The 27,766-nt window shown below is 53.7% G+C and overlaps 3 protein-coding genes across 6 annotated transcripts; 2 read left to right on the top strand and 1 right to left on the bottom strand.

The window, feature by feature from the left end:
- Positions 1–214: 214 nt before the first annotated feature.
- Positions 215–16,225, top strand: HMGCL (3-hydroxy-3-methylglutaryl-CoA lyase). Of its 2 annotated transcripts, none has more exons than XM_037501435.2 (9): positions 215–319; positions 4,772–4,855; positions 6,304–6,411; positions 7,395–7,490; positions 8,745–8,893; positions 11,002–11,065; positions 12,438–12,626; positions 13,720–13,845; positions 15,498–16,225. In XM_037501435.2, exons 1-9 carry the CDS (start codon positions 260–262, stop codon positions 15,597–15,599), a joined length of 978 nt encoding a protein of 325 aa, XP_037357332.1. In that variant the 5' UTR covers positions 215–259; the 3' UTR covers positions 15,600–16,225. The 2 variants fall into 2 exon arrangements, with proteins under 2 accessions (XP_037357332.1, XP_037357333.1); XM_037501436.2 differs by lacking the exon at positions 15,498–16,225 and adding an exon at positions 13,955–15,491.
- A 1,573-nt stretch (positions 16,226–17,798) lies between these two features.
- Positions 17,799–22,788, top strand: GALE (UDP-galactose-4-epimerase). Of its 3 annotated transcripts, none has more exons than XM_037498797.2 (11): positions 17,799–17,854; positions 19,498–19,623; positions 19,775–19,893; positions 19,987–20,100; positions 20,334–20,510; positions 20,740–20,853; positions 20,949–21,015; positions 21,120–21,205; positions 21,300–21,377; positions 21,580–21,694; positions 21,838–22,788. In XM_037498797.2, exons 2-11 carry the CDS (start codon positions 19,503–19,505, stop codon positions 21,894–21,896), a joined length of 1,050 nt encoding a protein of 349 aa, XP_037354694.1. In that variant the 5' UTR covers positions 17,799–17,854; positions 19,498–19,502; the 3' UTR covers positions 21,897–22,788. The 3 variants fall into 3 exon arrangements, with proteins under 3 accessions (XP_037354694.1, XP_037354696.1, XP_037354695.1); XM_037498799.2 differs by having other exon boundaries at positions 19,778–19,893; positions 21,838–22,787; XM_037498798.2 differs by lacking the exon at positions 17,799–17,854 and adding an exon at positions 18,087–18,228.
- LYPLA2 (lysophospholipase 2) lies at positions 22,292–26,561 on the bottom strand. Its single transcript, XM_037498800.2, has 10 exons — positions 26,435–26,561; positions 25,005–25,108; positions 24,761–24,792; positions 24,571–24,636; positions 24,061–24,108; positions 23,900–23,970; positions 23,684–23,757; positions 23,504–23,605; positions 23,226–23,399; positions 22,292–23,137 (listed from the first exon to the last, which is right to left on the bottom strand). The coding sequence occupies exons 2-10, from the start codon at positions 25,080–25,082 to the stop codon at positions 23,087–23,089; spliced, it is 696 nt and encodes a 231-aa protein (XP_037354697.1). The 5' UTR covers positions 25,083–25,108; positions 26,435–26,561; the 3' UTR covers positions 22,292–23,086.
- Positions 26,562–27,766: the final 1,205 nt, after the last annotated feature.

The raw sequence follows: 27,766 nt of genomic DNA, 5'->3' as shown, positions 1-27,766 counted from the left end.
AACTAGAGATCTTAGGTCACTGCCGTTCCTCTTACAATCCCAGCGCGACACTGGCTGCAAGAGAAAAGGCGCTCAGAAAATAACCCTAAGGACAAAGAAGAACCCGCCAGGAAGAAAGCAACAGAAGAGGCTCGGGGCGGGGCCACCGTGGAGCGTCATCACGTCGCTCCGGAGGTCCCGCCCCCAAGGCGGGGCCAGGCCCCTGGGGCAGCGGTCACGTGGGACGCAGCTGAGCCGCCGCGGGGGAAGCTGGGCCAAGATGGCGACTGTGAGGAAGGCGCTGCCGCGGAGACTGGTGGGCCTGGCGTCCCTCCGGGCTGTAAGTGCCCCGGCCCGCCAAGGAGGCGGCCCTGCGGACGCCGTGACGGTTGGGGTCGGGGGCTTGAACCGTAGAGGCTGCTCTCTGGGAGGCAAAGCCGGACAGTTCTTCAGGCCAGAGCCGGCAGGGCCTTGGCGTCTTGGACCCTCCCTGTCCCTTCCCTGCCCTCGCGGGGTCTGGGGAAACTTGAGGCCCGGAGAGGAGGAGCGACTGGTTGTGGAGGCACGGGACGCCATCCCAGGGCTCCTAATTCCCTGTCGACAGCTTCTCCTGGTGACCCTGGCATATGTCTCTCTCTCACTCACTCACTCACTCTCACTCTCCCCGAGCTTCAAGCCTCTCCAAGCACCTCGTTATGAAAATCACGACTACCCTTCCAGTTCCCAGTGGGAAAAGCAAGGTCATCCTCTGCGCCCTCCACTTTCAGCTCTTCTTGCGTTCGGGGACATTTGGCAACCAGTCCCGTCGTGCCAAGTAGAGCTTGGGTCGCGTTGTGCCAAGCTCTGGTTCCCTTGGCATTAATTGTACTTTGGGCTGATCTGTGGCTGTGTTGATATTTCTCTCTCTCCCAGGGTCAGTGAGTGGAGGGAAAGTGTAGAAGACCTGGTTGTACAAAGGATGAGTAAAACTCAAGCTGTGCTGTCCCGTGGTTCTACTTTCCAGGCAGGATGACGTATTTATCCCCTGAATCTCAGTGTTCTCATCTAAACCATAGATAAATAAAATTACCTTAGGATTGTTTTGGCCATTAAAGAAAACGAAGTTAAAGCATTTGACGTTCCAGCTCTTAGTGATAGATGGGTTGTGGTGTTTTTTGTTATTTTATTTTATACATTTTTTACATCATTTTTTATTTTTGCACAATGTAGGCATTTTCATCTTGGTTATAGTCCCCATACAATATTCCCACCACCCCCTTGTTTTGATCCCACCCCTGCACCCCCTAGTGTGTCTCTGGTTTATAGTTGTTTGTTGATTTTGCTTTTTACTTTATTATAATTAGGTTTTTTCCTAGTCCCTTATTTAGGTTTTCTAAATTCCTGCTATGAGTGAGACCATCCGGTATTTTTCTTTTTCTTTCTGGCTTATTTCGCTGAGCATGAGCCCTTCCAGCTCCTCATGAACATTTAGAGGGAGTTCTAACTCTGTACTGGGAAGGATTACACCATCTGGGGAGTGGGCCCCTCTCAGAACACCACTTTAATGCCTGCAGGGTCACCACCTCCACCCACTTCTCGTGTAAAATAAGGATGATAATTCCACCTTGACAAGTTAAAATTAAATGAGATGCTAGCTATGAATGTGCTTTGAAAAAATAATTGGTATGATGAGATGATAGTGATAGGCCCTCCCTGGAATATCTAGCACAGAACTGTTATCAGAAGCAGACCATTCAAGTCCCAGAGTCCTCACTTCCTAGTGTTATGATTTTGGGTAATCTTCCTGAAGTGGTTTCTTTCTGAAGTTGGGATTGGCATGATGATAATCAACTCCCATATAGGGACTAAATGAGGTACTAATGCCTGAAGTTAGCACTGGGCTTTAGTCAGTATTCACTATTGCTATAGCTATACCGTAGCTCAGGAGTCTGAGCCCCAGGACTGGGGTTAAGAGTGTGCTTTCTAGGTTCACACTGCCAAGTTCAGGTAATGACTGACTTAACCATATGACCTTGGGAAAGTTACTTAATTTCTTTGAACTTGAGATTTCACACAGTGAATTGGGGATGATTACAGTAGCTACCTAATAAGATTATTGAAAGGTTGGCATGGGTTGATATGTTAAAAGCTCTTAAAAGTGCCTGACAAATAGTAAATGCTTAATAAATTTGAATTGGTGTTCTTTTGTTATTAGTGAAGCATTGTATAGAGAAGGATGTGGATGAGTTTCTTCTAATAAAAGAAACTTAAAATCTTCAACAACATTCAGCATCTATTGAACCCTTATTATGTCCCAGGGCCTTGGGAATACGGCAGTGAATAACACAAAGTCCCTGTCTTGTGAAACTTGCATTCTCTTGGGATAATTTTAGGGTAATGTACCAGCAGACACAGAACATCCTGTTGGAGGGACATTCAGCTTGCAGGGACCATCCATCTCAGCCTACTGACTTCATGAAATGCATCTTTTTGGAAACTTTGCTGCTCACAACCAAAACCAGTTAGGGGAGCTTGTCAAGTTCAAGCTCATTCAACAGTAGGGAAAATTCCTTCCTTAAGGATTTTTGGAAGTGGAGATCCTTTCAAGTGGAGACACCCCCCCCCACACACACACACACACATTCACAATTGCCCCATTGCAGTATATCTATTGGGGTTAAATCTTGTAAAATGAAAATAATTTGAAGAATTGTAGTATTAGGGAGAGTGCCAAATCCTAACCACTAGATCACCAGGGAGCTGAATTGTGGTATTAGAAATAAATCAATTATTGGGCCTCCTTGGTGGCACAGGGGTTTAAGACTCAACCTATGAAGCTGTCCACAGCCTCTGCAGCACGAGTTCAATTCCCGGCCAGCCAGGGAGCTGCCCGTATGGCGCAGCAGACCTCTCCTGACTTGCCCACTGCTCCCCTCAGCAGTGTATTTCAGTAGATCTAACTTCTGCTCCCCACTCTGTCTCTGGTCACCTCTCACCTCCCCCCACACTTCTGACCTGTACCCCAGCTCTTGTATGCATAAGTAAATAAATCTTTAAAAATAAATAAATTATTAACTCCATTTCTAGCCCTGATTTCTAGGAAATCAGGAAGAAAAATCTCATATTGGTGAAAAGAGGAAGATTTGGGACAGACTTGATAGAGAGGAAACTCAAGAGAAAGAACTCAGCTTTGTACCAAACCTGGTTCTAAACACAAGGGACGAAGTGGAGGTTGAAACAAAAGTCTCCTAGAGCTTGTATTCTACATGCCTTCACTGAGTAGACATTATTTGCTGTGCTAAAGAAAGTCCTGACAGAGTAATAAGAGTGAGCGATTGGCAGCTGTACAAAGGGTGGTCAGGCAGAGCAGGCCTGTTTATCACTGAAGGGTGAGAGAGAGCCCCGTGAACAGCATTCTGTGCAGAAGGAAGAGCCAACAGTGAGGCCCTGTGTGGGATAAAGGCCAGTGGGACTGGAATTGAGTGACCCCATATCAGGGTGGTGTGTGGAACAGTAAGAACAAGGAAGGGAGTTCAGGATCAGCAGGAGTCTTCTGATAACCTTACAGAACATGTGGCAGTGGGGAGGTGATGAGTTGGTTTCTGGCTTACGAAACATGCATGTGATGCCTTTTAGTGAGAAAGGGTGAAGACAGACAGGGCATTACAAGTTCTGTTTGGGGACTTCTAAATTTGAGAAGTGAAAATAAGTTTATATAAGAAACAAACTAAAAGTGTCAGACAGTTAGAAATGGGTCTGAACTTCAGGGGAGTTGCAGATAGGCTTACATTAAGGAGCATGAATCTTGCTCATCCCTCATTTCTGAGATGACAGATAATAGAAGAAAAACATATATTGGTCTCAATCCCTGGTCCCTAAAACCCTTACAATTTCCCAAGTGGTAATAAGCACTAGGGGCGTCTTTTGCTCCAATGAGGTGACTCTAGGTGGGCTCCTGGGTGGCCCCTCTTGGGGGCTGGTCACCAGAAAGACCAAGCCTTGAATGAAAGTTTAGAATTTTCAGTTCTAGTCCCCCATCCTTCAGAGAGGGGAAAGGGGCTAGGAATAGAGTTAATAATTGATCATGCCAACTTTAATGGGCAAGCACATCCACCCCGAGAGGGTGACGTACCCCAGCTCATGGGGGACAGAAACTTGTGCATTTAGGACCCTCCCCGACCTTGTCCTCTGTATTGCTTCAGCTGGCTGTTCATCTGTATCCTCTGTCATATCCTTTAATAAACTTTAAACGTATTTTCCTGAGTTCTACGAGCTGCTCCAACAAATTAACTGAACCCTAGAGGTGCTTTGGAACATACCATTTTTTACTGAGAAAGGGTAAAGTCAGATTGGGCTTTAGGAGTTCTATCTGGGGACTTCTAAATTTGAAAAGTATAAATAAGTTTATATAAGAAACAAGCTAAAAGTGTCAGGCAGTTAGAGATGGGTCTGAACTTGATGTGAGATGACAGATCGCCTGGGCATCTGAAGGTGGGGTGGCAGTCTTGTGGGCCTTAGCATTGCAGAGAACTGCCTGTTGCAGGGGAAAACTGCCACAGTTTTGGCGATCAGAGTGAAGAGTGCTGTGTGAGCAATAAAGGAGACTAGCGGGAAAAACACTGGGGAAGAACTAGGGAGAGAAAAACCGACTTTTCCAATTTACAGAAGTGAAATAATGTTTTCTTCTAAAACAGACCAAATGTGAATGAAATGGTGAGAAATAATTGCTTTTTACCTCAGTAATAGATTTGTCCCCTTGAAGGATTGCGACAGTCTCTTCCTGTTGCTTCTTGTTTCCTCTCTTAAACCAAAGGTCAGCACCTCATCCATGGGTACTTTTCCAAATCGGGTGAAGATTGTAGAAGTTGGCCCCCGAGATGGACTACAAAACGAAAAGGTAAAGCGGGAGATCAACCAAGAAAAGGTCTTTCGAGCATGGGGATTTCTGCATGGGGGTTGCAGCGGGACCGGACAGTGCAGAGTGAGACCCCATCACTGCCCAGTTTGGGGCTGGTCAGGAGGCCAGGCAGGCATCCACCACGCAAGCTGTCTGAGATGATGGCAAGCAGGTGTGTCCCCAGGTCCAGCTCACAGCCCAGTGGGGTGGAATGGCTGATGAGGGCTGCAGGGGTGTCGAGCGCAGGTCGGGCATGCCTGTGGATCCAGCAATGGCACGTTGCGGGGTTCATCCCAGGGAAGTCATGAAGGTCACATGCAGGGATTTAGCCACAGGGATGTTCCTTACCACCCTTGGTAAGAACAGAAATGGAACAGTGCTGTCCAGTGGAGCTTTTTGTAAAGATGGAAATGTTCTAGACTTGAGCTGTCTCACAGGGGAGCCACTTGGCACATGTGGCTATTGAGCACTTGAAATGAGGGCCCGAACTTTTATTTTTATGTAATTTTTAATGTAATTTTAATTGAAGTACATGTGAAGAATTACATAGAAGTAGTATCTAACTTACTGGACTGAAAAGTCACATAGCAGGGAGTTAATCGTGCACCCCTGAGAAGTTTTAAGGGTGGTTTTCTATTGTTTTTTTTTTGGCATGTTTTTCTGAAATAACCATGTGTATTATTTTTTCAACAAGAAGAGCTTCTTTTTTTAAAAAGTGTGACCTGTCCCTCAATAATGAGTGTTTTGGGGAAGCAGTGGGAGATAAATTGAGAGGGGGTGTGTGTGTCTAAACAGACCTGGCAAGAAAAACCTAGAGTTCCTAGTATTTTTTACTTAATCATGTAGGTACTAGGGAGCCACAGAAGGCTCATGACCCGGAGAGTGAAACAGTGGAAACCGTTCATGTCTGTGTGGGATGAGACTGCCATAACATACATGGGATAACGGCAGCTTCGGAAGTTGGAATCTGTTGAGCAAGCAGACAGGATCCGAGAGGGAGAGAAGGAAGCGAGAAGCTGAACGTGTGAGGATGAGATCCCATATGAGCTGGGAGATGGCACAAGAGTGGGTGTAATACTTGGGGATCCCTTCTCATAGGACCCAGAGGATTCGCCATTCCTGCACTTTTGGCCATGGCACATTGCTCTCGACTTGTTTATGATGGGGTCATAAGTGAATGAACCTTAAGAAAGAGCCTGTGTGGCAGACACATAGTGTCCCTGTGTAAATATTAACTCATTTTCAGGTGAGGAACCGTCTCGACTGCAAAATACTATCTTGAACTTGAAGACAAGCTGAGGATGACATGTGAATTCCTATTAGTGTTGGAAGTTGAGATAGCGAAGCGCTTGTGGTAGCAAAAGCCTTGACCTAATAAGAGGCATTGGCCTGAGGCCGTTTTATTCCCACTTCGCTGACCTGGCTTTTCTGGTGTTTCTCTGTTACAGAATATCGTACCTACGCCAGTGAAAATCAGGCTGATAGACATGCTTTCTGAAGCAGGACTCCCCGTTATAGAAGCCACCAGTTTCGTGTCTCCCAAGTGGGTTCCTCAGGTGAGCCCAGCCCTCAGGGAGAGATGTTTCTTAGATGAGAGGACGGAAAGTTTAGCATTTGCCCTAAAGTAAGTAGAAGTTGGGAACAGGTTTCTGGTTCTCTCACCCTGAGAGGTCCCAGGTGACTCAGCCCTGTGGGACAGCAAAAGAACACTACTTGGGAGGTAGGAGGCTTAATCGGCCATGGCTCTGTCCCTGGTTTGCCTGGTGACCTTGGTAAATCCATCCCCTCTCCAGATTGGTGACCTCTCGGTTGGTCACTTCTGGCTCTAGCAATCTAGAAGGCCTAGTCCTGTCCAGAGATGTGGTTTTTGTCTTTGAAAAAGAGAAAGACTGACGCCTCCTGCTTCCTGGAGACAGTCAAGTGGGAAGAAGTAACTGTCCCAGAAAGTGTTTGACATGCAGAGTCCAGCTGGGTGCCTAGCCCTGAGCACCTTCTCAGTAAGTGGCTGGTTTTCTGGGAGTTTTATTTCTGCTTATACTGCTTATGTAAAGCTGCCAAAATGAGCTAAGGAGAAACTTCTACCCCTATGAGACTTCTTCGCCAACAGTCAAATATCAAAAAAATCATTGGGGAGATTGAACTGTCCAAAAGGCCTCATTCACCAAGGGTTCTGAAGAATAGAGACTCTGTGATCAAAAGGTCTTCTCCTCCTGGCCTCCCTGGTGGTGCAGGGGTTAAAGTCTTAGTGCTCTCAAGCTATGGGCAGCCACTGTGACATGAGTTCCATCCCCAGCCAGGGAGCTGACCCACATGGCGCAGCAGGCACCCTCTGTCTCTCCCGCTGCTCCCCTCAGCAGTGTATTTCAGTACATCTGCCTGTTCTACTCCCCGCTCTGTCTCTGGTGAATCCTCTCACACCTTGTACCTCTGGCCTACACCCCAGTTCTTGTATTATAAATAAATAAAATAAATCTTTAAAATAAACAAGCTCCTTGCCTGCCCTTGGCAGTGACTTGGCAATGTCTCCTTTGGCTCCCAGATGGCTGACCACGTTGAAGTCTTGAAGGGCATCCAGAAGTTTCCTGGCATCAACTATCCAGTTCTGACCCCAAATTTAAAAGGCTTCCAGGCAGCGGTAAGAAACTTACTGATGAGCTAGTGGGGCTCCTGCAGCGGACTTGTGGTGTTGGCCCCTGCCTCGTCCTGGGCCTCAGTCCTCGTCCCAGGGTGTCCGTCCCACCAACTGATCTCCAATGGTGATGAGCACCTCCAGTCAGTCCTGCCATCCCCTTCCCAGCTCTCTGATCTGATTAACTTGCTTAACCTCTCTGAACCTCAGTCTGCCTACAAAATAGGACTAATGATGGTACCTAATGGTGTGAAGATTTCAGAAGGGGGCGTGCACGTAAATTGCTTATTAGCAAGAGCCGGGACATGAGCAAACATGACAGTGTCCGCTCTTGGTATTAGAGAGAAATAATCAGGCTCCCCACAGTAGTACCGGTGTCTGCCACTTTCTTACCATTTTTGGCGAGAATGTCACCAGAGATGTTGAATGAGAATTGAGGCAGAAAGCCGCTTCTGAGAATGACTTCGAGTGTAGTGGTGTCAGCGGCAGTATTGGTCCTTGGGAGGAAGACTAAGGTTTTGTCCTTGATAGTGGAGACATAACTCACCGTGTTAATTTCCTAGGGCTGCCATAACAAATTTGTTTCGGTGACTGAAACAACAGAAATGTCTCTTCCCTGGTTCTGGAGGCCACGGTCTAAAATCAGGTGTCTCTTGGGCCTCCCCTGGTGGCTCAGCGGTTGAGCGCTGGGTTGCGAGGCTGTCCGCAGCCTCTGCAGTGCCAGTTCAATTCCAGTTCAATTCCCTCGCCACTGGCAAGGGTCCCACAAAAATAAATAAATAAATAAATAAATAAATAAATAATAAAATCGGGTGTCTCAAGCTTGGTTCCCCGGGAGCTCTACTGAGAGAACCTGTCTCAGGCCACTCTCCTGACTTCCGGTGGCAACAGTCATCCTTGGCCTTCCTTGACTTGTGGGTGCATCCCTCTAGTCTCTGCCCCCATCTTCCCTGAGCTTCCCCCCAGTTCCTGTCTTTCCACAGTTGCTGTCTTGCAAGGACACAGTCCCTTGAGGTCAGGGAAGACCCCGCTGCAGTCTAGCCACAGCCTCACTGCACACATCGGCAAGGACCCTACTTCCAAATGAGGTCACGTTCTGGGGTTTGGGGATCTAGGACTTAATGTGCCTTTTCAGGCAGGCCTCAATTCACATGATATCTAAGTGCCATCAAATTCACTGTGAGATGTGGGTTTTGCCACTCTGTGTTAGTGCTTCTTGAAGAAAAAAAATGCTGAAAGAATTGGTCTGACTATTGGCAGGTTGCTGCTGGAGCCAAGGAAGTGGCCATCTTTGGAGCCGCCTCTGAGCTCTTCACCAAGAAGAATATCAACTGCTCCGTGAATGAAAGTTTGCAGCGGTTTGACGAAGTCCTGAAGGCGGCTCGGGCAGCCGGAATCCCTGTGCGTGGGTGAGTCTCCCCCACTTGACTTTCCTCAGTACCATTCTGGAAGGGGGGCCAGATTGACACCCACAACCTTCCCCCCCCATAGACTCCTTACCCTGTGTGTGGCACCCCAAGCCCACACCTAGATCCCTTTACCCTTGTAAATGTGATAGGAATCCTAGCAAGTGCTTCCTCTTAAACCTGATTTTTGGGTCAGTTCACGAGAACTTGAGCAGGACATCCTTAACGGGGTGGTGGAGGTCAGGTTAATCCTGGCTCCACCTCCAGGTCCTCACACATCTCTGAAGAATCCCTAAACCTTCAACCTCATAGTTGTGCCACGGTGTCTGTGGATTACCTCACTGAAACCTCACAATCAGCCCACAAGGAGGAGGCTGTCCCCACTTACAGTGCTAAGGCTCAGGAAGGATGAACAGAGTCTCCTGTGAGGTCACATAGCTGTGCAGATTGCAACCAGTGTGCTCTCAGAAGTGCATATCTGCACTGGTTAAAACCTTTCAATGATGCCCCAAGTCTAGACTTTCCAACCTGGTTTGCAAGACACCCCTCTCTGCAGCCTTATTTTTCACAGCTCCCTGCTTCCTCTGTGGACCACATTCCAACTGGAACTTCCTCCCATTTGTCACATGACCCCATTCCCACCACTGGGCCTTTGCACATGCTTTCCGTAGTCTCTGAACAGCGTTCCTCCAACATCCTACTTGTCAGGACTAACTCCTGCTCTTCTTCAGGGACTCTCATGACTGCCAGTTTCTCTGAGGCGCTGTCCCTGCCCCTCTGCTGGAATTGCTGCCCCTTGTCTGGGATCCCATGGCCCCTGGACACCCTGTACCATAGGACTTAGCTACTCCTCCAGTTCTCTCCTGCCTCCCACCCCGAGACTATATGTCCCATGAGGCCCGAGCTCACATCTCTCTCAGTCTTTGGTGTGCTCCCTTCTCCCAGCTCAGCCTCTGGCACACAGTAGGTTCTAAGGGACCAATGGACGATGAACAGTCGGCTGGGGAAATAGGGCCACATCCAGTGTGCCTGGCTCCAGGGCTGTGCTCTTTCCTTAGTGTCGCTGTCTTCTCCGTGCCCAGCAGTGTTGGGAGAAATGGAGAATAAAAACAGAAAAACACACTAAGATCTTGACTCCAAATTATTTCTCTAGCAAACATTTATTATGCTTCTTATTATGCAGAGTGGTTTGCTGAACCCTAAAAGATTTTAATGGCCCCTCAGCTCCAGCAGGGCAGCTGGAATAAGCCATCTACATCCAAGATCCAGACTCCTTACCGTAGCTCTCAAGCCTGAGATGGGCCTGTGCCCACTGCTCCCACCTCATGTCGTGGTTCTTTGCCCTTTGCTCTGTGTGCCTGAGCTGTTCTGTCTGCTCTTCATCGCAGGGCCTCTGCCCTGGCTCTTCGCTCTGCCCAGAGGCTCCTCCTGCATCCCTCCTCCTCTCAGCATTGTGTCCTCACAGAGGTCTTACAGCCTCCCGTCTACCGACGGCCACTTCTATGAATTTCTGAGATTCTCTAACTCTTGTACTGAATGGCCTTAGTATTAGCTACTCCCTATCTTGAAACAAGCTTCATGAGGGTCAGGACCTCATCTGTCTTGTTCACTGCACAGCCCCAGTGCCTGGCACATAGTGGGCAACTCAGTACAGCAGTGAGTAAATGAGTGGATGAATCCTCTGGAGCTCACCAGAACGGCTCATCCCTTGGCCCTCAGGTCAGCCCAGCTCTTTTGTTTTTGCCTTTGGCTACATCAGTGCTTGGTCCCCTCTGTGAATATGGCCCTGGCCACACCAGCACACATTTCTGTTTTACTTCACACCATACAGCTCAGTGCTTGCTCTAAGTGCCTCCCTAGCTTCTCTCGAGACCAGGCCTAGTAGCCCAGTCTTCCCGCCGTGGCTCTCCACTGCCCCCTCCTGGCACTGAGTGGCACTCCTTTCTCAGGCCACATCATTGATGGATACTTCTCTAGGCCCTTGGCCTCCCAGGCATTTGATCTCCTGCCCAGCTTCAGGTTTTGATTGCTGGGTAACCAGGGATGTGTGTCATCCTGCCAGCCAAGGAGCTCAGGGACAGTGACACCATTCCTTCCCTGTCTTCCCACAGGTACGTCTCCTGTGTGCTTGGATGCCCCTATGAAGGGAAGATCTCCCCGGCTAAAGTAGCTGAGGTGTGTGTCGGGGCAGGGGTTTCGTGAGGGTTGGCTTCCTGGCCGGCCCCTGAGTGCATACGTTTCTCTCACCACCCTGGCCTGGGGGTGATTTCATTTGTCATGAAGCCCCTCTGTGAGCACTGGCTGCTGGAGGCCCACCTCCTAGCCTCTTGGAGTCTGTGAACCCTCTGCCTCCACCATTTTCCAGTCTGGTCAATGGGCAGGTGGTAATTGAAGTGATAATCCTCTGTGGAGGGTTCCTGCAGTGCCTTATTGTGGTTGGAGAGGACACAGCCTTAAAGACACAGTGCTTAGGTGTTTAGTCCTCAAAACCATTCTGCAGACTTGGCAGCGCCATCATCATCATCACTCCATTTCATAGCTAAGGAAACTAAAACTAACTTGCCACACAGGATGCAGATGGTGAGGCCAGGTCTGATCCCCCATCCTGTTTACCTCCAAAGCCCACTGCTCTTCCCACCTATGTAGCCTCCAAAAATGGGACATACTAACGATGGCAACTGCTTATTTGAGGGTGGCTGCTGTGCTTCTGGTCTCAGCTTCCCATTGCTACCCGTCCTCACTGCAGCCCCACAAAGGCTCATTATGGTTTTCAGAAGCTGAAATTTAAGCTCCGAAAATTGAAGTCCCTTGCGAAGGTCCTGCAGCCACTAAGCAGCAGAACTGGGCTTGAATCCAGCTTGTGTCCAAAACCTGCTCCTGCCGCTGCCCCTCAGCCCCCACAGCCTGGCTCCTTTCACTCCACCTGCAAGGCAGGGGCCAGTGGGGGGCGGGGGGCGCTCATCACATCCTTAGCCAGCAGGCCGCTGTTGAGTGTCATCTCAGGCCCTGACCCTGCCATATCCTCTGCCTCCAGCAACATAGTGGGGTGGTGGGGTGGGGGGAGCAGCATCTCCTCAGGTGGGGTGTGTCCTGCTCGGGCTTTGCAATGACTTTAGGGTTTAGAAATGGGCTTCTAAAAATTTAAATAGTTATGTACCTCTATGAAAAGTAGATGGCTGGCACCTCAGATCCATGATTTCACAAATCTTCTTACTAGGATAAGCTACATGAAAATAATCCGTTTTACTGATCCCGGGACATGGATCTGACATTGTATGTGAAGGTGGTAAGTGACCAGCCAAAGTTAGGGTACAGGGCTGAGAGGAGGCCAGGGTTTGGAGCCTCAACCCCTGCCCAGCAGAGCTCCCTTCTGAGTAAGATGAGGATTACCATTCTCACATGCAATTGCAAGGAGCCTGTGGGCTGAGAGGAATCCAGTGCTTCAGACATGGAGGTGGCCTGCATGGGCCAAGGAGCCCAGCTTCTGGGCTCCAGAGCCCTTGCTTGAGCAGCCTCATGTCCTTCAAGTGCCCACTTGTTTCCCCAGGTCTCCAAGAAGATGTACTCAATGGGCTGCTATGAAATCTCTCTGGGGGATACCATTGGTGTGGGCACCCCTGGTACCATGAAGGACATGCTGTCTGCTGTCATGAAGGAGGTGCCCTTGACTGCCCTGGCTGTCCACTGCCATGACACCTATGGCCAGGCCCTGGCCAACACCTTGATGGCCCTGCAGGTAATGCATGTCCCAAGAGAAAGGGGGCTGGGTAGCTGGGTGGTAGTTATTCTTTAGCACACATTTACTGATACCTGGGCTGGTCCTGGTGGACACAGACATGTTACTTAGCCCTGAAAGGGCCCACATCTGTTAGGAGAGACAGTGAGGGAGTTTAAATGATAATCCTACTGCTTATGACAATGCCACAAAGAAAGGAAGCACAGGGCTGAGGAAGACCCCATCACAGTTGAGGAGGTCAGAGGATTTGCCAGAAGAGGCCTGAGTGAGTTGTAAACTAAGGCGGGCTGCAGGGCAGATCTGGCCTTGCGGTAACCTGCTGGGCTGAGTGTGGGGGTGCGTGGACAGGGTGTAGGCCAGGAAGGAGAGGTAGGAAGACACTACTCAGACTTCACTGCTGGTCCCCTTTACTGCTGAGACCTCAGATTGGGTTTCCCTTGACATTGGCTATTTTGTGGGCTGGCTGAAAGGATCCTGTCAACGGGACCCTTGGGAGGAGCCACAAGTGTCTGAGCAAGGCTGCCCTGCTGCGGATTAGTCTGGGGTGGACAATCCTGGACAGTTTCTTTTCCCCCACCCCCTTTCAAATTACCTTCTGGAGGCTGATATCTCCAGCTGATTCTATTTCTTTCTGGGTCTATTTCTCAGAATTGGGTTGTCAGAGTTAAAGTTCTGTTGGAGGGTTAAAAGGAAAGACGGTGAACCATTAGAGTGGGAAGTGACTGACCTGGGGAGTGGGCCAGGCCCCAGTGGAGCTAAAGGGAACCCCAATTTGAAGTGAGAGCAGTGAACAAGAGCTGAAATCTCATCAATGTGGGGGGCTTACTTTAGTTCGGTGATCTGGAAGGGCCTCTGAAAGGAGGTAGCTTTTAGGCTGAGCCCTTAGATTGAGGACTCAACCTTGAAAGCAGTGGAGGAAAGATGTTCTTGACAGACACCTGCTCCAGGAACTAAAAGGAGAAACACCATCTCTTTTAGGAGGATTTTCACTTCAGTAGAATCATAAACCAAAGGAATGAATAACTCGGTGGTTTTTCCAGCAGTAGAGATTAGGAATTTGACAGCCATGTTTTCACCATCCTTATGTTTCCAGATGGGAGTGAGTGTGGTGGACGCTTCTGTGGCAGGACTTGGAGGCTGTCCGTATGCACAGGGGGCATCAGGAAACGTGGCCACAGAGGACCTAGTCTACATGCTGACTGGCTTGGGCATCGACACGGTAAGCCCACCTGCTCCCTGGTGGCAACAACCCTGAATTGGCCAGAGCTCTGCCTGAAACCGGAGCACAGAGCTAGTGGCTTTAGGTTTTTCCTTTTTTTTTCCCCCAGAGAGGGAGTGTGAGGTGTGTACAGTAGAGGGGAAGGTTGCTGCTAGAAGATTGGGGATGTTGTATCGTGTCGTTGACAGAGGCCACGAGAAGGCCAGGCACTCGGTGAGTTTGACAGGGCAGTTCCAGGAGGCACAGGGTGTAGGGAACAGGCCCTGAAGGGATCAGCTCATGACAGGAAATGAGCCTGTCCCCTGTGGACTTTGTTTTGTTTTCTGTAAAATAAGGGCAGTAGAATTAGCCCCTGGGGTTCTGCCAGTGCATAGAACCCCCACTGGTCCATGGGTGTGCTTGGAATTAGATGGAACTGGCTTTTTTTTCTTACATCATTGTTAATTTTTGGACAGTATTTGATTTCTCTTCTCAGGCGTAGTCTCTGTCGTTCACCCCCCACCAGAGCACCCGTGATCTATCTGTACAGTCCCTGCTGCTCTTCCTCCCCCTCCCCTGCTGTAAGTCTCAGATCTATGGTCAGCTTGCAAGTTTTGTCTTTTTTTTTTTTTTTTTTTAAGATTGATTTATTTAAACAAGAACTGGGGTACAGGTCAAAGGTGCAGGAGGGTGAGAGAATTCACCAGAGAGAGCGGGGAGCAGAACTGGCAGACGGACCAAAGACACTGCTGAGGGGAGCAGCGGGCTCGACAGGGGAGGTCTGTCTCGCCATGTGGGAATCTCCTTGGGCGGCCGGGAATCGATCCCGCATGCAGAGGCTGTGGACAGCTTCACAGCGCTGTGTTCAACCCACTGCGCCACCAGGGAGGCCCGCAAGTTTTGTCTTTTTCCTGATCCTTTGTTCAGTTTCTTTATATTCTACATATAAGTGAAACCATCCACTATTGATATTTTTCCTTCTGACTTATTTCACTTAGCGTAATCCCTTCCAGCTCCATCTATGTTGCTGCAAATGGCATGAGTTTATCTTTTTTGATGGCTGAGTAGTATTCCATTGTGTATATAACACATCTTGATCCATCCCTCTGTTTTGGGGCATTTAGGTTGTTTCGGAACTGGCTTTATTACCTAGTCCTGCCATGTTCAGGCTTGTATCACTTCATCTCTCTGTGCCTAAAAGATGAATAATACCAATGTTTATCTCATTGTCAGTTATGAGGATTAAGTATAAAAAGGTAGAGTGCTTAGCCCAGAGCTGAGCACATAGTACATCAGTAAATGTGAGTTATTATAGTGGTTTTCAACATGGCCTTTTGTAGAGAGTAATTTTACACCTATCTCCCCAAGCTTATTACTTCACTATATAGTTTTTGACCCTGTGGGCCAGCCTTATGGTAGGAACTGGAGATGGAGGCCTGAACAGGATTGATGAGCTGCCTCCCTGGTGGTATCACTACAAAAACAGAAGGAGGTGCCTTATACAAGAGAGTGAGGGCAACCTCAGATGCCAGGACACGACCTTACGGGCAGCTGGGTTTTCCTGTCAGGAACAAGAGCACTTTTTCACCTTCTCAGTCTGTGCAGTCTGCCGCTCGCCTGGGTGGAAACAGGCTTGCCATGACTCACTGTGTCCTCTCACTTATTTCTCAAAGGGTGTGAACCTCCAGAAGCTCCAGGAAGCTGGGACCTTTATTTGTCAAGCCCTGAACAGGAAAACCAGCTCCAAAGTGGCTCAGGCTACCTGTAAACTGTGAGCCCCGTGCCTACCCAAAGCCCTGGGGACTGCAGGGTATAGGGCTGGCACACATGGATGATGTCCTGATGGACACATGGAAAATGGGGATGAAATTAATGGGCAAGTACCTCACAGCCAGCTCTGCACTTAGGTCACCTGGCAGGAAGGACGCAAGGGACAGACACTGTGTGACCCAGGCCCACCCTGCCAGGCCTGGCTGGGCAGGAGTCAGTGGCTTTGGAGACTGGGGGGTCTCCCCTCACCATGGACCCATCAGCCCAGAAGTTGGGTACCCAGTTCCTTGGCTTGGGCTGATCATCAAGCCTCACCTCTGTTGATATCTGGGTAGTCCACTGCACAGCTCAGCTCTGCCATGGTCTAGAAGCCGTCGCTCGGACTTCGTAGGGCACAGGGGCAAGGAAATGGGTATTTGCTGAAGAAGCGAAGGTGAGCTGTGATGGCTACCTGCCAGCTCCAGCATCTCTGGAAGATCTTTTCTCTGAAGGTGATTTTTGAAAACATCCTATGTAATTAAAGGTTTAATGACACAAGCATTCCAGTATGTGCGTGTGTGTGTTATGAGAGTGTGGGAGATGGAGAAATAAAACATCTTTTCAACGTTGCACTCCGAAGAAAATGTACCCTTTACTAGTAATCTCTGGATTCACTGTTTCCCCAGCTGAGCTCTAACGCAGTGGCTCTAGGGGCGCTAGGCTGCTCAGGGCTGGCCACAACACCCTGGATGTTGCTGGGGAGGCTCCTGGCTCTGTGAGGAGAGCTGATGCACAAGCTCCCCGGCTGTCTTCCAGCCTGGGCAGGCACTGGTTTTGTTATAGAGCAACCCTGATATTAAACGGGTTCCTGCCTAATGCGCTTTCATGGTGACCAACACAAGAAAAATTACTTTGGGCTGGTCAACCACGGGTGAAACTTGCAAAGCACGTTGGGCGCCAAGCTGTTATAGAGCAACCCCGATATTAAATGGGTTCCTGGCTGTGGGTCCTCACCCGCGCACTTTAAAGGGACTTATTGAATACTCTACTACAGACACACACAAAAGGGTTAATAAAAGGTTTATTTACAAGAGAAAAGGAAATAAGGAAAATGTACAACTCAGGGAGAAAATAGGGAAATAAAGTCTTTAATGCGTCCTACCCGATCCGACGACCTGGAAACCCAAAGTCACTCAGAGCTGGCCGGACGCTGTGAGCTGGCCGAGAGCCAAAAATGGGGATCCCCAAAGCCCACGTGTCTGCCTTTTATATCCACCTGGCTGCTTAACCCCACCAAATCCCAGCCACCTTCCCTTTGGTGGTGATGGGATTTGGAGTTCCCAGTGTCTTTGGCTTTGACCTGGGGTGGGAGTGGAGTCCACAAAGCCTGTATGGAATTTGCTTTGGGACATCCTTTTCCGCCTAACAGTTTGAGCACCCTTAGCCCTTTGTACCTCCAGCTCTACCTGCATCAGTTGCCCTTCCTGGACATGGGAGTCCCTGACATTCCAGACTGTGGGGAACGCTCATGCATTTATTCAGGTTTCATCACTCTGCCCCGCCTTTATTTTAAACAGAAACAGCATTTTCTACTTACTACGGTAGGCAGGGTGCAGACGAACCAGCTGGAAGCACAGTCTCTGCAGGCTGGGCAGGGGGCACCTTCCTCCAGCGCTTAGGTTTTCAAACTAGACTTCCCAGAACCTGCGGCGTCTGGACGTGCCCCTCCCATTCCCTTCCGACGACGCCGCGCCCTGCGGGCTTTGTTCCACGCAGCTGTATGATTTTTGGCAAATACAAAAAACCTACGGGTAGCGTGGCTCGCGGTGGTCGATCGCCTCCCGGGCCGGCGGCTCCGCCAAGAGCAGCTGCCAGCGAGCCCCATCTTCCCGGTCCGCAGCTCTCCGCCGGCCTGGGGTCGGGGTGGGGGGTCGCGCCGGCCTCAGAGGAGTGGGGGTGAGCGGGCGCCAGGCGCGGACGCCGGGGCACCGACTAGGGAGCGGACCCCGCCGCTCGGCGTCCCGTCCGGCCGCGCCTGGGCTTGCTCTGCACCCGCTACTAGGGCGTGCGGCCCCTCGCAGGACCGCGCCGCGCAGGCGCGTAGAGGCCGCAGCGTCTTTTGTCCTCCGGACGCCCCGTAGTGCCGGCTCCCAAGTGACACGTTTCCGAGGGGGCGGGCGGGGGCGGGGCCAGGCTAAGCAGCGACCCTTAAAGGGACCCCGCCTCCGGGCCCGGGAGGCGGCGCCGCTGGAAGCAGCGCGGGGCGTGAGGTCTCGAGCAGGTTCGGGAGGCGAATGAGGGGGTCGGGCGGGCTCGCGAGGGGCCAGGTGGTCCGCAGGGTGCGAGGGAGATTTCGGGTGGCGGGCCGCGTCCGGGGCAGAGTTTAGGAAGGGTGCGCCCGCCCCGCACCTCCCAGTTCCCGCTGCCTGGCTGGGGCGGCCGGGGTTCATTCATTCCCGGCCCGGGGACACCTAGCTCGGTCCTCTCCAGCCGCTGCCCAAATCCCACCTCAAGCACTAGCTCCCCCTTTCCTCCATTACACAGACTGGGGAAACTGAGGAGGTGACAGATTGACGGGCGCCGCGCGGGTCGGGGGCAAGACCGGCCTCGCCAGCCTTCCAGCCTGATCCGGCCTCTCCCGACCACTTTCCCGGGGTGCGCACAGCGCATGAGGCTCTGCCGGTGGGGGTGGGGGTGGGCGGCCTCGGCGTCTGGAGCAGAGTCCGGCGGCAAGGGGGAAGGGCGAACTGCTGGGGCGAGGGGCCGCGCTGTGAGCCGGAGATCCGGATTCTTTGGCTATCACTGTGATCTCAGCGAACTTCTTCCCTCTGACCTTCGGATCCTTCTTGCAAAATGCCAGTAATAACACCTGCCTCATCAGGATGTTGGTGGAATTCAGGACAATAATGCAAAAGTGCTCAGTGTAGAGCCCGATCGCAGCAGCAGGCGCTCAGTCAAGTGGGTGGGAGCTGGATGAGCCCAGAAGGGATCTGGTTGACCTGGAAGAAGGGGCTGCGAGCCAGGCTGCCCCAAATGAAAGGCCTCAGTGTCTGGGGCTTCCTACCCCCTCGGCCCCTTCTGCCCACAGTTTGTTCAGGGCGGAGGTGCACACCTGGCAGTGGAGTCCGCCAAGGCCACGTCTACAACGCCTGGCTCAGTGTGGCCAAGCTGGGCGGGAACTGCAGTTCTCAGCCTGGGCTGACCTGCTGGTTCCTGGCATCAGTAGAGTCTGAGCCACCCTGGCTGCCAGGGGGTGGGGTGGGGTGGGACCTATTCCCTCAGGCTCAGCCAGCCTGGCCAAGAACCCCACCCTGAGGCAATCTGGTGTATTTCCTGCTTCCCTCTAACTGACCCTTGAGGAAGAGGGGAGTCAGGCTGCCAGGAGCAGGCGGTGTTAGTCACTGAGCAGAAGAGCCAGTTCACACCTAGTGATGGCAGAGGGACTGGGAAGGCCTGAGTCTGAGCAAGCAAAACCCTTTCCTGGGCTCCTGGAGCCTGGAGTCCCAATCCTATGGCCATGTTCCCTTCTGCCCAGGACGAACCAGTCTCCACACACCTTGTGGAGCTGCAGTTTCCATCTTCCCAACCACAGGTCGATTTGGACTAGAAAATATAGTGCCTGTGTATCAGGCTTCCCACCTGTCTCTTGTGCCAGTCCTTTAAAGTCACCTCATTTAACCACATATATTTGTACAATTATTAGTTCCGTCTTACAGAGATAGAAACCAAGGCCAAGAGGAGATAAGCTGTCTCCAGGGCCCAAGACCCAAAAGCGACGGTACCCAGACTTGGCCCAGGGCTGACTCTAGAACCACCTGTTAACTGGGACATGGCTGCTGCCTCCCTCCGAGACCAGACTCTGGTTAGAAGGAGGCCCTGAGCAGGCATCCTCAGCAACCTCTGTGATTCTACGTCCTGGGCTAGGTACGATGGCAGAGAAGGTGCTGGTAACAGGCGGGGCTGGCTACATCGGAAGTCACACGGTTTTGGAGCTGCTCGAGGCAGGCTACTCACCCGTGGTCATCGACAACTTCCATAATGCCATCCGTGGTGAGCACAGGGGCCAGCAGGCCAGGCTGGGATTTCTGGAGGGAATGGAGGAGAAACCCTGGATTCCACCTCTGAGGGGTGTATAGCTGGCTAGTTCCCAGGAGATGCAGGATCCCCTCTCCTGTGTTTTGATGGCTTCCATGTGCCCAAGCAGGTAAAGGCGCCATGCCTGAGAGCCTGCGGCGGGTGCAGGAGCTGACAGGACGTTCGGTGGAGTTTGAGGAGATGGACATCTTGGACCAGGCGGCCTTACAGCAGCTCTTCAAGAAGGTGTGTGCTTGGCAGGCAGGTGGCGAGGGTGGGGAGGCTGCTGAGGACCAGGGCCTCCACATTAACCTCTGATCCCCGGCTTTGCCCTTACAGCACAGCTTTATGGCAGTCATCCACTTTGCGGGGCTCAAGGCTGTGGGCGAGTCAGTGCAGAAGCCTCTGGATTATTACAGAGTTAACCTGACAGGGACCATCCAGCTCCTGGAGGTGAGATGTGGGGCAAGCCCGGTGGGCAGTGCCAAACACAGTGGGTAAGAGCTTGAGGACTATCATTTAGGGCTCAGGCTTTAGCATCTTGGAGCAATCTTTGCCTCTCAGTTTCAGTCTCCCCATTGATAAATGGGAGTGTCCATACCTCAGCCCACCCAACTACAGGGGAAGGAGTAAAGGGTGGGAGTAACTTGAAGCAGAGGCCACCCAAGCCTCCCTTTCACGGCCAGGTCATGAAGGCCCATGGGGTGAAGAACCTGGTGTTCAGCAGCTCGGCCACCGTGTACGGGAACCCCCAGTACCTGCCCCTGGATGAGGCCCATCCCACGGGGGGCTGTACCAACCCCTACGGCAAGTCCAAATTCTTCATTGAGGAAATGATCCGGGACCTGTGCCAGGCAGACCAGGTGAGGACCTCCCTTCACCCAGCTTCCTCACTGCCCCAAGACTGAGGATGGGCGCCTGAGCAGCTGCCATGGAGGAAGCTAGGGCTCAGGAGGTGGTGGTGACTCACCCGCCCAGCACTGCCTCTTTCTAGGAAGAGAACAGGCAGGTGGCAGCGGGTGGAGGGCTCGGTTTCAGCTGGGACCTGCAGCCTGCACCTGCCCCCCCACAAACCTAACCGGTGTCCCGCAGGCCTGGAACGCAGTGCTGCTGCGGTATTTCAACCCCACGGGTGCCCATGCCTCGGGCTGCATTGGGGAGGATCCCCAGGGCATCCCCAACAACCTCATGCCCTATGTCTCCCAGGTAAGGGAGGGGAAGGACAGAAAGGGTGGCCCCAGGGTTGAGGGGTACAGTTGGTGCCAAGGGCCTGGGAGGAGCTGACGTGACCTCCACACCAGGTGGCCATCGGCCGACGGGAGGCACTGAATGTCTTTGGCAACGACTATAACACGGAAGATGGCACAGGTGAGCCCAGGACCAGAAGGACCTACAAAGGGGAGACAGGAGGGAGACTGAGGTGGGACAGAGACTGGACTGAACCCCCCACCCAGCCATGTCCTCCTCTGCAGGTGTCCGGGATTATATTCATGTCGTGGATCTGGCCAAGGGCCACATCGCAGCTTTGAAGAAGCTGAAAGAGCAATGTGGCTGCCGGGTAGGGAAGAGGGAAGGAGGGGATAGAGAGGGAGTGCTGGGCAAATGGGGCCTGAGAAGTAGGGAGTCCAGCCCCTTTTTCCTCTTCTGGGCAGATCTACAATCTGGGCACAGGCACAGGCTACTCGGTGCTACAGATGGTCCAGGCCATGGAGAAGGCCTCCGGGAAGAAGGTAGGCTAGCGGGAGGATGGGGTGGGCCGGTAGCCTACCTGATGGGCACCCCACACTGCCCCATCTATTCAGCTGAACTTAATGCCAGATGCCTGCAAGCAAGGGCCTGCCTTGCGCCTCCATTTCTCAAGGGGTGGAGCCAGGAGCCAGGTAGGTAGGCCAGGGCCAGCTCCTCTGAGTTCCAAGGCCCCCTCTCTTACAGATCCCGTATAAGGTAGTGGCGCGAAGAGAAGGCGACGTGGCTGCCTGTTATGCCAACCCCAGCCTGGCACGGGAGGAGCTGGGCTGGACTGCAGCCTTAGGGCTGGACAGGATGTGTGAGTGCTGGCCTGACCCCTGGGAGAGTCAGGAACTAGAAAGGGGCTGATCAGGACTGCGCATGCCTGCCCTGGGCGGCCCTGAGGTAGTGGGGCCCCTGCATTCCAAAATGCACTCTGACCCACACCTGGCTCTGTCACAGGTGAAGATCTATGGCGCTGGCAGAAGCAGAATCCTTCAGGCTTTGGCACACAGGCCTAAGGACTCTCCTGCACCTTGCACCAGAGAAGGAAGAGAGAAACAACTGCTTGCTCTCCAGCCTCTGGCAGGAACACAGGGGCCTCAGCACCTCCCCTACCTCAAACCCCAGCTGGGCCTGCTCAGCCCACCAGGCCTGAGGCCAAGGGCTCCCTGACCAGGAGTGGGGGGTCACTGACTCTTCCCTTCCACAGGGTTCAGGAACCCAGCAGGACGACCAAGAGCGCTTGGGGGAGGCAGGGCCCTGGGATAAGAGCCCCTCCACCAGGGCACTAATTCCTACTGCTGTGACGGAGGTTTCCCCAGTATTTAAAATAAAATGTTTTCTTATGCTGGGGCAGATTTTCACAGATGGCTACTCTCTACCCCTTGGATAGAAGCAGCCAGGCCTAAGAGTTGAAGCAGTTTCTTTAATTTTATCGGAATCCAGGACACAACAAGAAAAACACCCGAAACCACATGGAGACAGAAGACGAGACACAACTCCTCCCCCACGGCCCCCTGGCCCTAGAGCGGGGACACGGTGGGGTGACACGGCGGGGAGAGACCTTGAGCCTCAGTCCAACCCGGCAAGCTCCTGGCCTGCAGGGAAGGAGGGGAATGGGGAGGCAGGGCCCAGCCCCCGTGTCGGGGAAACTGCTGAGGGAAGGCCCCCTTGAAGGACTGCCCCGTCGCCGACACCCCTGCCAGGGGCAGCAGCCCACAGCAGCAAGGGAGCCCGGGCCATGGGCACATTCATGACTGAGAAGCAGCTGGAGTGGAGGCAGGAGAGACGGACGATTATCTGGGCAGAATCAGTTGGGGGTCGGGTGGTGGTAGGCGGGGCCTGGGAGGGCCCCATGGGCCAAACCCTGAGGTCACAGGAGGGGGCCCAAAGCGGGGCTAGTGAGTGAGGTCCTGAGTGAGTGGGTCAGCGGCTGGGCCCCTTCTCCCGCTGCCTACAGCCCCTCCAATACTGCTGCGGGGCCCGCCTCCAGGGAATGGGGTAAGAAAGCAGCCCACCACCTGCTGCTGCGGAGAGCCAGGTGGCTGAGGAAGACCTGGCCAGGCCCGCCTGCCCCAGAGGCCTGTGGGAAGAGAATGGGTTGGGAAGGGTGGGGACAGGGGCTCAACCGGCTCAGATCCAAGATGGTGCCACGCTTGCTGGGTCCCCCCGTGAGCTGGGGGACTGTGCTGGGGATCAGCGATGCTGGTTAGACAGGAGGCAGCAGCTTCTCGATAAACTCCTTCACAGCTGCCATCTCCTGGGGGCGAAGGGGATGATGATGAGCGCCTCCTGGCTGGAGGAAGGAGGGAGAAGGGTGGGAGTAGGAAGTGGGCCCCACCACTGACCTGAGGACAGCAGGTGTGCATGACACCTGGGTAAGTCTTGAACTGGACCCTGGAGGGTGTGACAACCGACCGGAGCTTCTCAGCTGTCAGGGCCCCAAACCGTACGGGAACCATGGGGTCCATCTCCCCATGGCACTGAAGAATGGCCAGGTCCTTGGCACTGCCATTAGCTGCCTGTGGGCCAGACACGACTCAGAGGACAAAGCCAGCACTCTGGCACAATCCCCAGGCCACAAGTAGATCACAATGGGAGGGGGTCTCGTCTCGGAAACACTCACCTGGGGGAAGGCCTGGTGCAGAGGCAGCCAGCAGCTCAAAGCCACAATGCCAGCCAGAGGGTGGGGGCAGGTGAGGGCGGTGTAGAGGGACAGGGCCCCGCCCTGGAGGGAGGAGAGAATGAGAGGTCATGAGGGCACAGCTTGCCCACCTGCCACCCACCACCCTCTCTCTCCCCTCACCTGTGAAAAGCCTCCCAGGACGATTCGATTGGCAGGGATCCCATTCTTCATCTCGTGCTCAATCAAGGCCTTGACTGGGGGGAGGGGGAACACCTGGGTGGGGGAAGCTGCCAGAGGGGCCCAGGGAAGGGAGCCAGACAGAGGTCCTGCCCAAAGCTTTTGTGGGGGGGCGGGGGGGAGGAAGAGAGGTGGGTGCTGGAGAGGGTAGGGACTTACTGTTCTCTGCTGCCTTCTTGATGCCAGCCTCGTCCTCTGGGGCATCTGGACTCAGTCCCATCAGGTCAAACCTGGGGGAGCAGAGGCAATGGCAGTTACTGGCAGAGCCCCATCAGCCCCGTGCAGCTTCCTCCACTCCCATCCCTGCTCCCCAAACTCACCAGGAAGGCATGACCATCTTCATATTGAGTGTCACGGGGATCCGAGGCCTGCGGAGAGAATCACACTCGAGAGGGATGAAGAAGCCACACCTCAGAGCACACGGGCCAGGGGTAGAGCAGCCCCTGGGGGCCCCTCCCAGCAGGCAGGGCCTGTGTTTCAGGTGTTGCCAGGCAACCTGCCACGTGGGGCTGGAGCCTGCGTTTGGGGCAGCAGCAGGAGCAATGGAGAAGCAGAGCTACACTCGGGGTTCCTGCTCAGTCGGTGAGTACTTGGCGGGGGGGGGCGGGGGGGCACTGGTGGTCCTGCTTCTAGGGGGCCTCAGGTCTAGGAGGCCTGGGGCTGGGTGCTGGGCCCCATTCCTGGGGGTCCACAGAAGTGAAAGCCACAAGGGCACTCCCGACTGCCCTGGGCCCAAGCCCCAAGACGCAGCTGGCAGGAGCACACAGGCTTGCGACCACAGGCGTCCCCACCCCCAGACTCAGCCCCCCCCTTGCTCGGGTGACACTTACGCATGGGGACAGATGTACTTGACGTGAGGAAGCCGGATGGAGGAGAGGGCGTCAGCCCAGCTGTGCCTGTAGGAGGGAAGGGAGAAAGGCACTGATACGGGGAGGGGGGAAGGGAGGGCAGGGGCCGACGCCGCCCTGGCACTAGGCACTTGCCCCCTCCCAGACAGCTGCCCCTTCCCAGCCCACTCACCCTGTGTCACCAAGTCCATGTAAAAAAATAACCTGGAACAGAATCAGAGAGGGGGAGACAGGAAAGAGGGCAATCACCAGCCTGCCCCGTCCACTTCTGTCCTCTGACTTGGGGCACCCTGAACCCCTCCCCGTGTAGCACCGTAACAGGTTCCTGGCTTCAGGCTGCTCCCTCCTCACCACTGCCACCTCCCCTCCCCTCCCCCCTTCCCCAGCCGGCCAGGGGGCTGCCATGGGGCCCTTACCGCAGCCGTTTCCCGCTCAGCTCCAGACACAGTGGCAGCATCCGTGAGCAGGGGCACAGACATGGTGTTACCACACATACACTGCAGGCCTCCAAGGCTGGGGCCTGTCAATCAGGGAGCAGTCAGGATCAAGGCCAGGCAGGAGCAAGACTCAACACAGAGGCATAGCCTCAAACCCATGGCCCACCCAGTCATCAGCCCCCACAGCATGCCAGCTTCTGTCCTGCGCCCAAAGGAAAGTCAGACAAGGCCAGAGCCAGAGGGAGAGGAAGCTGAGAGGCAGGGCAGCCCCCTGCAGCCCTGGCTTGGGCGCTCCACACCCCCTGAGCTCGCTGGAGAAAGGCAGAGGCAGGACTCAGGGACCCTGGTGGGGGGAGCTGGAAGGTCCCCCAATGCCTTCCCACCAACTGACACTACCTGCCTCCTCCCTGGTCTCCAATGCCCCCTTCTCTAGAGCTCTGGGTTCCCTCCTCCCAAGCCCACAGGCAGATGATGGAGAGAAAACCGCCAGGGAAGTTTGCTTCCAGCCCCCCAGCTCCCCCCACATACCTTTTCTCCAACCTCCCTGCCATCCAGCCCCATCAGCCTTCAGGTAGTTTTTGGCTCCCCCGTCCCAGCCCGCCTGGAGGTTGCCCATGGCCCGGAAGGCACAGGGGCTTCCACTCACCACCCACACCCCCCTGCCACAGCCCACTAACTCCAAATGGGCCCCCCAGCTAGACCACATTCTGGGACTCCAAGCACAAAAGAATGTCAGGCCGGCTGGCTCCTCCCCAGCCGAGCATCCTCCCAACTCTCCCGGCTCTTCCCCCCTCCCGTCTCCCAAGTGCCTACCCTCCCACCCCTCCAGCTGGCTCCCACCTTCCCCCGACACCCCTCCACGCGGGATCCCTCACCTCTGACCCTGGGCTCCCTCTTCCCAAGGCGAAGGCCCCTTTGGCCCTAAGCTGGGACTCCCTACCTTCTCACCGTGGGACTCGGACCTCTCGCCCCCATCCCCGCTCTCACAGCGGTCCCCTCCCCACTGACTTGGGCTCTCACCCCCCACGGTAAAAAACTTCTACGTCGATCCTGGGCTCCCACGGGATCCCACCATGGGAACTTCTGTTCCGACCAAGGGTCGCCCCCTCCCCATAGAAGCATCTAGAGGGACCCACGACCTGCTCTAGCCACAAAGGGGTATTCTGCCTTGGACCCCGGGGGCGCCCGCCCCTCCAAGGGAGCTTCCACCTCCGAGCCTGGAGCCCCTGTCATCCCACCCGGAGCCTCCCTGCTCTGCCCCCCAAGTCCTCAAGACCAGCCAGTGCCTCTTCGCACCTCACTCCCCACCCCCATCCCTCACAGCCGCTCCCCTCCCCAGCGCCAGCACCGCCGCAGTGGTCGCCCCGGCGCCCTCCCGCTGCCCTCCTGCCCTCCGCCCGCCCGGCTACCTCCACTCCCTAGGGCTTTAGACCTCTCGGCGAGTTCCTCTTTCTCCCGCACAGACACACACTCTTCCCTCTGCGCCGCCCCCGCCGGAACTTCCGCCCGAGTCCCGGGAACCCAGCCATCGTGCTGCCGGAAGTAGCCTGGCCAGCGGTACGGCACCCGGAAGTGGGCGTCGGGGCTTCGCCAGATAGGGGCTGCCATGTTGGATCCGCGGGGCCCCTCCCCACGAGTAAGCCAGGGAGTCGCCTGCACAATCAGGGCGGTGCATCCCAGAGACGCCCACCCGCTGCCACCACCCTCTCACGTCCTAGACGAAACTCTCCGGAAGGAAGAGCTTCCCTCACCCTCCCCTTCCCACCTTCCCGGGCCCATGATGGCACTTCATGATGGCCTTGGGGATGGGGCCCACCACTGCATGGCGGACTGGGTCATACACGCTGAGACGCCCCTTAGAGACCATCTGGCCCGCCAGTCTTATTTTCAAGATGAGGAGCTGAGTTTTCAGGGAGAGGAAGTAAATAAACAGCAATCTCAAGATTACACTGCCTCAAGATAATGCTGCCTTTCTGCGCCTGCTTCCTGAGCTGTAAAATGGTGATAATAACCACCCAGCCTACTTCAAGCTTTGCCCAAACGAGGTCGAATGGAAATGCTTTATACATTGTAAAATCAGTGTGAGGCCTTGATGACTCAAAAATCGACCCTGGAAAAAAAACACAGGCCATACCAGGACAGCCAGGCAGGCGTGGACGGTGTTGTCTTAGCGCTGCTCTGGACAAGCCATGCCATGCAGACAATGTGCAAAATATCATCATCGATAGCTCCTTGTTAAGAACAAGAAGGGCTTCATTTGGTCAGTCTTTGGCCCTTGCTTGCACTGGTAAAGTGCAAACAGGGCTCAGGATCCACAGAAAGGCTGGAAAGGGAGGCAAATTGAGTTGGAGGACCATGCCCTGCGAAAATGTGTGCATCTTGAACAGGAAATGAAGTATGCTCATCCCTCATCTTAGGACTCATTCTTCCAGCTTAAACTGCACGTTTCCCCTTGAACTAGAAACAGTGAACTTGGAAGCTCTACAAAACACTTTTCCCCAGATCAAGAAGTAGTTTACTCTTAAGTGCTCAAGGGATCACAGTGACAGGACCTAAAACCCAGGATTCTGAGCAGGAAAACTGGGTGCAGGAGATCACAGCAAGCCAAAGTCCCCAGACTAAGTATCAGAAGAAACTGGGGACGAGTGGACAAAGACTACACAGCTGCACCCCACTCCCAACAGAATGAACAACTCCTCCTGCACCATCAATCTCTGAGACACTGTGGGTTTGTTAGGGGG

This window comes from Talpa occidentalis, unplaced genomic scaffold, assembly GCF_014898055.3.
Source record: "Talpa occidentalis isolate TD23 unplaced genomic scaffold, MPIMG_talOcc4v2.1 talOcc4.9, whole genome shotgun sequence".
Classification (NCBI taxonomy): domain Eukaryota; kingdom Metazoa; phylum Chordata; class Mammalia; order Eulipotyphla; family Talpidae; genus Talpa; species Talpa occidentalis.
This window is presented reverse-complemented; position numbering and strand designations above follow the sequence as displayed.

Coding starts and splice junctions, on each gene's coding strand:
- HMGCL (XM_037501435.2), top strand. CDS start 260: ATGGCGACTGTGAGGAAGGCGCTGCCGCGGAGACTGGTGGGCCTGGCG. Junction 11,066..12,437: donor CCCCGGCTAAAGTAGCTGAG/GTGTGTGTCGGG, acceptor TTGTTTCCCCAG/GTCTCCAAGAAGATGTACTC. Junction 12,627..13,719: donor ACACCTTGATGGCCCTGCAG/GTAATGCATGTC, acceptor TTATGTTTCCAG/ATGGGAGTGAGTGTGGTGGA.
- GALE (XM_037498797.2), top strand. CDS start 19,503: ATGGCAGAGAAGGTGCTGGTAACAGGCGGGGCTGGCTACATCGGAAGT. Junction 21,378..21,579: donor AGAAGGCCTCCGGGAAGAAG/GTAGGCTAGCGG, acceptor CCTCTCTTACAG/ATCCCGTATAAGGTAGTGGC. Junction 21,695..21,837: donor CTTAGGGCTGGACAGGATGT/GTGAGTGCTGGC, acceptor GCTCTGTCACAG/GTGAAGATCTATGGCGCTGG.
- LYPLA2 (XM_037498800.2), bottom strand. CDS start 25,082: ATGTGTGGTAACACCATGTCTGTGCCCCTGCTCACGGATGCTGCCACT. Junction 24,109..24,570: donor AAGTACATCTGTCCCCATGC/GTAAGTGTCACC, acceptor TTCTCTCCGCAG/GCCTCGGATCCCCGTGACAC. Junction 23,606..23,683: donor TCCTGGGAGGCTTTTCACAG/GTGAGGGGAGAG, acceptor TCCTCCCTCCAG/GGCGGGGCCCTGTCCCTCTA.